The sequence below is a fragment of the Telmatherina bonti genome (assembly GCF_933228915.1).
Source record: "Telmatherina bonti genome assembly, chromosome: 21".
Taxonomy (NCBI): domain Eukaryota; kingdom Metazoa; phylum Chordata; class Actinopteri; order Atheriniformes; family Telmatherinidae; genus Telmatherina; species Telmatherina bonti.
The window spans coordinates 30290542-30300506 of NC_136630.1; the positions used below are offsets into that span (position 1 = coordinate 30290542).

Sequence of the window (9965 nt, forward strand, 5' to 3'; positions counted from 1 at the left end):
GTCGTACAGGGACGGGACAGCTCGTACAAGGGGGTCCGGTACCCCATACTCCCGGAGCACCCCCCACAGGGGCCCCCGGGGGACACGGTCGAATGCCTTCTCCAGGTCCACAAAGCACATGTAGACTGGTTGGGCAAACTCCCATGTCTCCTCCAGAACCCCAAAGAGGGTATAGAGCTGGTCCACTGTTCCACAACCAGGACGAAAACCACACTGCTCCTCCTCAATCCGACATTCGACTATCCGGCGGACCCTCCTCTCCAGGACCCCTGAATAGACCTTACCAGGGAGGCTGAGGAGTGTGATTCCCCTGTAATTGGAACACACCCTCCGGGGGACCACCACCCCAGTCTGCCAATCCAGCGGTACTGCCCCCGATGTCCACGCGATGCTGCAGAGGCGTGTCAGCCAGGACAGCCCCACAGCATCCAGAGCCTTAAGGAACTCCGGGCGGATCTCATCCACCCCCGGGGCCTTGCCGCCAAGGAGCTTTTTGACCACCTCAGCGACTTCAGCCCCAGAGATAGATAGGAGAGTCCACCCCTGAGTCCACCAGCTCTGCTTCCTCATTGGAAGACGTGTTGGTAGGATTGAGGAGGTCTTCGAAGTATTCCTTCCACCGACCCACAACGTCCCGAGTTGAGGTCAGCAGCTCCCCATCTCCACTGTACACAGTATTGATGGAGCACTGCTTCCCCCTCCTGAGCCGCCGGATGGTGGACCAGAATCACCCAGGCTGCTCTCACAAATCATTTGTATAATCTCATACGAAAAGTAACACACAGACATTCGTACATTTCCAACGTAATCCTGAGCAGGCGCTTTCATCACGTGACGTTTCAGTCTATGGTTCTGTCCCCAGGAGGAGCATTAAACACGTTGAAGTCTGAGTAAAATGCATCGTGTCTCGCTGATTATGACTGTAAAGCTTTTAAGCTCTTCGGTATCGGCTGCATTGCTAGATGTTTAAAATAAAACAAAGTGTAAAGTATTGTTCAACAGCACAAGGGTTTTTTGTTCTTACTTTCTCCCCTTTCTATTGGCTGCACGGGGTGTCAATCATTTACTTCCCGCTAAAGCTGTATTTTTATGGATGGTTGGGCTACAGTATCTTCATTTCAGGCACATATTTTCTGTTTCACATCACAGATCATTTCGTTACTTAATAAATACGAGTTCGGCTGTCACTTGTATTTGAAATATGAAGAAAAAGTGTCATATTATGAACCTATTTCCAATGAAATTGTGGAAGATTGACCAGGCCACATCCACTTAATGTTATAATTGTTTATATATCTCAAATAAGCCATCATATTTGCCTTGATCAACGCATATTTATACATTGGATACCCACTAGTTCGGCTTTATTAGGTATTTGATTCATGAAGCATATACGTGTTTTCCAAACCCTAGCTTAAGAGTGGGTGTGAAACTTAGAAAAACTACAGTCATGGCATTTATTTGCTGTGCGCAGGTGCACTGGTTGCTCTGCTTACACAGGCGCACTGGTAGCTAGAAATACGTAGCAAATCCTACGTAACTTTGAGCATAGTTTTTCGTAGATATTATACGAAGCAGTAATGAGGATACGTTGAATCGCCTTGAAGCCGTCCGGAAGTCTTTCTCCATGGCCTCGCCGAGCTCCTCCCAAGCCCGAGTTTTTGCCTTGGCGACAGCCGAAGCCGCATAACGCTTAGCCTGTCGGTACCCATCAGCTGCCTCCAGGTGGGAGTTGAAGCTCGCTCTGACAGGGGACTCAGCCAGACGTTCCCAGCAGACTCTCACAACACGTTTGGGCCTGCCAGATCTGACCGGCTTCCTCCCCCACCACCTGAGCCAACTCACCATCAGGTGGTGATCAGTTGAAGCTCCGCCCCCCTCTTCACCCGAGTGTCCAAGGCATGTGGCCGCAGGTCCGACAATACGACTACAAAATCGATCATCGAACTGCGGCCCAGGGAATCCTGATGCCAGGTGTACATATGGACACTCTTATGTTGGAACATGGTGTTCGTTATGGACAATCCATGATGAGCACAGAAGTCCAATAACAAAACACCATTTGGGTTCAGAGGGGGGGGACCATGCCTCCCAATCACTCCCCTCCAGGTCTCGCTGTCATTGCCCACGTGAGCATTGAAGTCCCCCAGCAGAACTATGGAGTCCCCAGAAGGAGCACCCTCCAGCACTCCCTCCAAGGACCCCAGAAAGGGTGGGTACTCTGAACTGCTGTTCGGTGCATAAGCACAGACAACAGTCAGGACCCGTCCCCCCACCCGGAGGCGGAGGGAAACTACCCTTTCATCCACCGGGGTAAACCCCAACGTGCAGGCACCAAGCTGGGGGCTGATGAGAATGCCCACACCTGCTCGGCGTTTCTCACCATGAGCAACTCCAGAGTGGAAGAAAGTCCAGCCCCTTTCGAGGGTACTGGTTCCAGAGCCCAAGCCATGCGTCGAGGTGAGTCCAACTATATCTAGCCGGAACCGCTCAACCTCGCGCACAAGCTCAGGCTCCTTCCCCACCAGAGAGGTGACGTTCCACGTCCCTAGAGCCAGCTTCTGCAGCCGGGGATCGGACCGCCAGGGTCCCCGCCTCTTGCTGCCGCCCAGCTCACATTGCACCCGACCCCTACGGCTCCTCCCGCAGATGGTGAGCCCACGGGAGGTGGGGCCCATGTAACCCTTTCGGGCTGAGCCCGACCGGGCCCCATGGGCGAAGGCCCGGCCACCAGACGTTCGCTCTCGTACCCCACCTCAAGGCCTGGCTCCAGAGGGGGGTCCCGGTAACCCGCGTCCGGGCAAGGGAACATTTATGCCCAGGTTTGTGGTCATCATAGGGGTCTGTGAGCCGTGCTTGGTCTGGTCCCTCCCCTAGACACCTGTTTGCCATGGGTGATCCTACCAGGGGCATAAAGACCCCAACAACATAGCTGCTAGGATCTTTGGGACGCACAAACCCCCCCACCACGATAAGGTGACGGCTCAGGGAGGGGTAAGAGAGGAGCCTGATAGCTAAAGGCCCTTCCTCCCATAGTACTTTTTGAGACTCTGGGAACCACCAGTAAACCTGCAGTCTGAGAGCAAAGTGCTCTATTTGGAATATATGGATCTATAAGATCTTTTATGGACAATGGAGCTTGGTCATGAAGAGCTTTATGTGAGGAGAAGAATTTTAAACTTTATCCTGGATTTAACAGGGAGCCAGTGTAGAGAGGCTAAAACTGGTGAAATGTTTACAGTCCAGACACATGTAGCGTTTATCCAGAGACTAGATGATAAATCCACCATTATTTATCACATCTTCATCACCATCACTACCATGTTGCTAAGAGACCTCTATTTTCACCTGGACATGATGATGAAGACACTTCCTGTCAGACTTTCCACCAATCAGAGAGCTTAAACTGACGGTAACGTCCAATCAGGAGCAGAAAGAAGTGAAATGATGGTGGTCTGACGTTTGTGACGAACGCTGTTGGAGCCGGTTGACACAGCGACCTGCAGATGAGGAAAAGCTCCGCCACGTTGTTCTCTGTTGTTATTCCTACAAAGCTGTCTGAGTGATAAATTCTCTGTGCGTCTTGTGGCTCACAGCGACTTCAGTGCTGTAACGGTTTCTGTGTTAGGGCCACACTCAGCTGGACGTGCGTGAGGAGCCGGTGACGTTCCCTCCAGGCTTCCAGCCCTTCAGCCTGGTCCAGTGCCAGCCCCCCGCTGTGGTCACCGCCCTCACCCTACACTCGGAGTGGAAGCTGGTCGCCTTCGGGACCAGCCACGGCTTTGGCTTGTTCGACTACCAACAGAAGAACAACGTCTTTGTGAAGTAAGCAGACGTGGAGGAGGAGCTTTCCGAGGTCAGATAGAGGAGCGAACTGAGCAGAAGCAGCGACGTGCAGGCTGGAGATGGTGGAGTCAAGATGCTGCACGTCGTCATGACTCATGGAAACGATTCTTTCAGATCTTCACCTCATGGAAATGTCTTGATGATGATGATGTCACATCCTCTCTTCTTCTTCTTCTTCTTCTTCCAGGTGCACGCTAAACCCCAGCGACCAGCTGGCGATGGAAGGCCCTCTGTCCAGAGTGAAGAGCATCAAGAAGTCCCTCCGGCAGTCCTTCAGGAGAATCCGACGCAGCCGAGTGTCTCTGAGAAAACATCACGTCAACAATGCTGCCAAGGTAGCGTCCCGCCGCCGCTCACATGCAGTCGTCTCCCTCCGTGTCTGAGTGTTGTCTCCCCGAGCAGCTCCAGGAGGCCAACGCTCGTCTGGAGGCTGAACTGGCTGAGATGGAGCTGGCTCCGGTCCAGAGGAAGATCGAGGCCCGCTCCTCAGACGACTCCTTCACCGGACTCGTGCGGACGCTGTACTTCGCCGACACCTTCCTCGCAGACAGTGAGTCTCTCCGTCTGTCTCTCCGTCTGTCTGACCCTATCCCTAGGGTCCTGCACTGCCAGCCGTCTGTCTGTCAGTGCAGGAGTAGAAAAGTCGTTCTGTCGGCCGCAGGAACGCTTTGCAGACATTTAACCGGAATTCTTATCTTTGTGTTGAAGAGGTGTTTACTAGGGAATCTCCGTAGTGCTGCTGGATCGGACCGGCAGGGACAGGAAAGAGGAATATAGACAAGAAACAAGCAGGAAACAGACATACATCACATAGAAAACACTAGAATCCAGCTTCTAGACCAGTGTTTTTCCACCACTGTGCCGTGAGAGATCATCAGGTGTGTACTGAAGAATTCCCCAATTTCACCTAATTAGTCTAAAAAGCAGCTCTGTGTTCATCCAAACAGGCCCTGGTGAAAGATAATAAAATTGCTTCTTGTCTCTATCTGGTGTCTGTTCAAGAGGCTCTGAGGAGATGGACTTTATATTAATACAGACTTTAAAAACAAAAACATTTAGGTTTGTGGTGTGCCTTGAGATTTTTCAGGTTCAAAAAAGGTTGAAAAACACTGGTCTAGACTTTCTGCTGCACATCCACCTACACCCACCCAGTCACCTCCATCCCTTCACCGTAACCCCCCCAATGTCCTCCCTGTACTGCCCCAACCAAAGTCCCCCCTCCCAGCATGAACTGCATGTCTAAGTGAGAGTGAAGCTGAACTGCTGCTTTGCCTTTCTCACTAACCTCTGGGGGGGTCTCATCCCCTCTGCTGTTGCAGGTTCTCATCACTCCCCCTCCCTGTGGGCGGGGACTAACGGGGGCTCCGTGTTCGCCTACATGCTCCGCCTCCCCGCCGCAGAGCGCCGAGCAGACGAAGCCGTCTCTGCACAGCCAGGTGAGGCCAGAGCTTCAGACCGCGGCTCAGACGTTTCCTCTCTGCCTCTGTCGTAACGCCCGCTCACCTTCCTTCCAGCCAAGGAGATCCAGCTGATGCACCGCGCTCCGGTGGTCGGCGTCGTGGTCCTGGACGGCCACGGAGCCCCCCTCCCCGAGCCGCTGGAGGTGGCTCATGACCTGGCTCGCTCGCCTGACATGCAGGGCTCACACCACGTCCTGGTCATCTCTGAGGAGCAGTTTAAGGTCCAGCACACACACACACACACACACACACACACACAGAGTGATGAAGAGCAGACAAACGTCTGATCTGATTACGGTTCGATTCCAACGATCAGCTGAACTAAATGTTATCGGTGAGGATCAATCTGCTGATGGATGGTGAAGCTGCGTTCCTCCATCTGCAGCCTTCATTCAGACGTGCACGGAGGTGCAGGCGTGCACGGAGGAGCAGGCAGGGAACTTGCAGGTTTGGGTTGGTGGGGAGAAGTAAAAGTGAACGCCGTTTGTTGTCGTGTTCAGGTGTTCACGCTGCCGAAGGTGAGTGCGAAGATGAAGCTGAAACTGACTGCTGTCGACGGCTCCCGAGTACGGCGGGTGGGCGTGGCCTGGTTTGGCAGTAACCGCACGGAGGACTACGGCGAGAGCGGCCTGCTGGTTCTGACCAATCAGGGCGACGTCCACGCCGTGTCGCTGCCGCACGTGAAGATGCAGGTTCAGTACCCCTGCATCCGTAGAGAGGACGTCAGCGGCATCGCCTCCTGCGTCTTCACCAAGCACGGCCAGGGTAAAGCTCCTCCTCCTGGACCATCAGAGTGTCTACCCGGAGGCGCAACCTGAAACCAGCCCTCTGATCCTCCTCATGCTCTCTCTGTTGCTTTCAGGCTTCTATCTTATCTCTCCGTCTGAGTTTGAGCGTTTCTCTCTGTCCACTCGCTGCCTGGTGGAGCCTCGCTGTCTGGTGGAGGAACCCCGCCCCCCAGCCGCCTCCAACCATCATGGAGCTCCGTCCGCTCATCGGTACCCAGACTCTTCTCAGGCTCATCTGGCTCTGAAGGAGGTTTTCTCACGTCTTTCTCTCCTCTGTTCTCCTAGGAACACTCAGGATGCTGAAGATGCAGGTAAAACGTGTGTGTGTGTGGGGGGGGAGGAGGTCTGACAGACTGGTGCATGTGCAGCCATGACCACCATGTGTTGTGGATGGAATTCCAGTATGTGCTTGTGCTGATGTGCTGCCTGCCTGTTTTTACCACAGACCATATATTAAAGATAGTTGGAGCCTCCGGCGGTTAAAAGTAAAGCCGATGCAGAAGTGCATAAAACCGCAGTTCCCCCTTCATCCACTAGGGGCTGCAAAACAGCGGATCCCCATAGACTCCCATGTTAAAAAGACCAACTTCACAGCAGAAATAAACATGTTTACAGCAGAAATAAACATGTTTACAGCAGAAATAAACATGTTTACAGCCTGGTTCAAAAATCATTTTAGGTTTAACAGGTCAGATTTACCTTCATGACAACTGTGGGGGGAGTGAATTTTTTCTAACTCGCCCGTTTAAAAGTAATTTAATCTCGAAGTTCGGCATATTTAGGGGCGTGTCCTTTTGATTGACAGGTACCTGATCTCCCGCTTCAAGTCAGAAGAACGTAGAACAACCGCGGTTTTTAACCGGTTAACAACGTGACTTAGCTTTAGCCCGCTTATCTCCGTTAGCTGGTTAGCTCCTGTTATCTCCTGTTATCTCCGGGTTAGCTCAGTTAGCTCTTAGCTACAGAAAGCTCGGAGTTCGCTTAATGTCAATCATCCACCATGACGCTCACAGCCCCCCTCTCAGCTCCACCTCTTTGCCCATATTTGTATTTTCCGGGTGAGACGACACGCATGCCCCTGCCAAGATGGTGATGGTAGGAACCGCCCACCGAGCTTCACTTCAGCTCTGCAGAAACCTACGGGTGGCGTCACGGAGGCTCCGCCCATCTCTAAATATAGTCTGTAGTTTCTACACACTGTGTGTGGCTGTGTGTACTGATGTGATGCCTGTGTGTTCCAGAAAGTGCAGCTAGACGTGTTATGGAGCATGCTTTGCTGAATGACGAGCGTGAGTACTCCAGAGGACGTCCTGTAGCAGGCGCTCTGTCTCTGTTCTGTCTGTAACCGTTCCGCCAGCTTTCTGCTCACACACACGATGTTGGACACCTGATCCGACGTCATGTGGCTTCATTTCACCGTGACTCCTTTCAGCTCGGCTCTGTCTGTGGCTGAGTTGCTGCTGCAGGTCTTTTCTACGTCATGTTTACAGACGTATGTTTTCTTTCAGACGTTCTCCAGGAGATTCAGAAGTCGCTGGAGGGAGAGCACACGTAAGTTCCTCTGCCTCCAGAATCCTCCGTTTCTCATGCAGAGTCAGGTCACACCTCCTCCACATGATGCCGAAACACCCCCCCCCCCCCCAGTTCCAGCTTCATGTCTGGCGTTAAAGAGGTCCAAAGTTCCCATCAGGCTTGAGCAGGTCTGCTGCTGTGTTAAAGCCGTTACTTCCCAGTAAAGTCCTGATGACACCACGGCTGCTTCCCGTTCAACACCACATGAACAGGATTTACTACAACCAGGCACAACTTTTTACCTGCTTTATGACAACATGAATAACACAAAATAACACAGAAATCATCTGTGGATGGAAAAAATCTTCATTTCGATAAAACCATCACTTTTTCTGCCCGCCTCAGTTTTGTTTTTAACCTTCACATCTCTGGTTGGTGTGATCCATGGAAATAAAACTGGAGCTTCAGAAACTGGAGGTGACTCTGAGATGACGTCACATGATGCCGTCGTACGTCCGACTGGAGGCAACAGGGAACGTGCAAACTACGTCTACAGAAAAATTTTCCTGTTAAAGTTACCAAAACCTGAGATGATAGATAATAATAATAATTATAGTTCCAGATTGCTTGGAGCACAATCTGGGTGATATCTGCAGTTATTCAGCACTGTGATTGGCAGCTGCTGTGTTGTGACGTCCTGACCAGGACCAGCTGACGTCCCACAATGTCCCAGTATGTCCCAGTATCCTGTCCTGCAGCAGACCTGAAGAAGCCTCTGCCTGAACATGTTCTGACCCTGTGCTGCGTGCTGGACTGCAGCTCCTGGAGCCTTTATCTCTGGACCGTCGGAGTTTAAGGACAAACTTTCAGTCCTCTCTGAGCTTGGAGACACTTTCCCAGTAATCCCACCATCATGTTGGTGTCCTGCCAGTAAGCTGGGAGGGAGCTCGTTGTTAGCGGTGGTTGTTTACAAGCTGCTGCACGACGACGACGTCTCCAGGTGTTGACGGAGCCGTTTCTGTTGTCTGCAGGTCGTTTCTGGAGAACAATGTGAAGACCGCCTGAGCGGCGCCAGTCCTCCGGTCAGGTGAGACTGGCGCCGCTCTTCCTGCTCCTGTGTGTGTGTGTGTTGTGTGTGTAGTGCAGCTCATCAGTGTTCCCGGTGTGTCCTCAGAGAAGAGACGTGTGTGAGGCGTGGGCGCCTCCTGCTAGCTAACAACCACTACTGACTCCAGCGGCGGCGCGGCGTGGCGGGGCTCCTGCTCGCGCTCAGCAGTTTAAAGATGACGGCGGCTGTACGAGACCACCAGCTGTGCCTGAAGACCACACACTGTCACCGAGCACGCTCACTAGCATTCAGTCCTGAACTACCTGAAGACGTCTGCCATCCACACCGCGTTCTGAGGCCTTTTTCAGCACCAGCACAAGCCCCCCCCCCCCCCCCCCCCTCAGCAGGGAACCAGCTTCTACCGCCTTCATCTCATCTCACTACAGGAGGGACAGATGGCTTTCTGCAGAGGATCCTCAGAACATCCTGATGTCGCCAGACGCCGTTTTACCCCGAAGCAGACGTTAGAAACACTAAATCATTTCGCTTCACTCAGGATCGTTTTTCTGTTCTGTCCACTCCAGATGTTCCCTCCCAAAGTCCTGATTTTCTGATTCCTGAACCAGTCTGCTGTTTCTGGAGTCAGGTTACTCAGACTGGTCCAGTTTCCTCTGCTGGGGACGCCTCCCGCCTACTTTAAACTGACCACAGGTACTGGTGCACCACTCCGGCGCTGTACTGCTGGAGCAGCTTCTCTCTGGGGTCTTAGTTTTATGGAAACGTTTTTATTCCATCGTGAATGATGTAATTAGGAAAGTAACTGTTTGTAGTGAAATGACTTTAATATATAGTGTGTGAGACTTTACCTGTGGGCCGTTGGAATGTGGGTCGGCTTCCATCACCAGGAAATGTTTGGTACTCTGTCATGATGCTGGGATTTCTGCAGCAGCCTAGAATATATTTTTGTAGCAAACCACAATTTTTGATCTGTAAGAATTCCACACTACCTTTTAATGCAGATGATTATTACACCCTTTTCTTAAGAATCACCGTGTCTTGTTTTTATTGTTTTAGCTGGTTTTACACACCGTTCAGCTCCATCATGTGCAGGAGTGTCTGCACGTTTTCTGCTTTCAGAAGACGGAGTGTTGAGACACATTTCTGCAGATCCGCTCAGGCCGCCAGCTGCAGCGTCCCGCCTGACCCACAGGATGGTGTGGACAGAGATGAGCTGTGCAGCTCTGCAGCATGCACAGTGTGTACTGACCTGACAGGTTGGATCTTCTGCAGAGAAGCAACACGACAACTCCA

The 9965-nt window shown here is 52.2% G+C and overlaps 1 protein-coding gene across 1 annotated transcript in view; it reads left to right on the forward strand.

The window, feature by feature from the left end:
- The window catches only part of LOC306771480 (LLGL scribble cell polarity complex component 2-like), a gene marked incomplete at its 5' end in the record, with an annotated part of 32742 nt that extends 23133 nt beyond the window's left edge, over nt 1-9609 (forward strand). Inside the window, 11 exons of the mRNA XM_079260646.1 lie at nt 3629-3825; nt 4034-4181; nt 4249-4396; nt 5166-5282; nt 5361-5527; nt 5807-6071; nt 6169-6304; nt 6380-6405; nt 7603-7645; nt 8638-8693; nt 8781-9609. Coding sequence (XP_079116772.1) covers nt 3629-3825; nt 4034-4181; nt 4249-4396; nt 5166-5282; nt 5361-5527; nt 5807-6071; nt 6169-6304; nt 6380-6405; nt 7603-7645; nt 8638-8671 — 1281 coding nt within the window. The 3' untranslated portion in view covers nt 8672-8693; nt 8781-9609. The remainder of the gene's footprint in view (nt 1-3628; nt 3826-4033; nt 4182-4248; nt 4397-5165; nt 5283-5360; nt 5528-5806; nt 6072-6168; nt 6305-6379; nt 6406-7602; nt 7646-8637; nt 8694-8780) is intronic.
- Nucleotides 9610-9965: the final 356 nt, after the last annotated feature.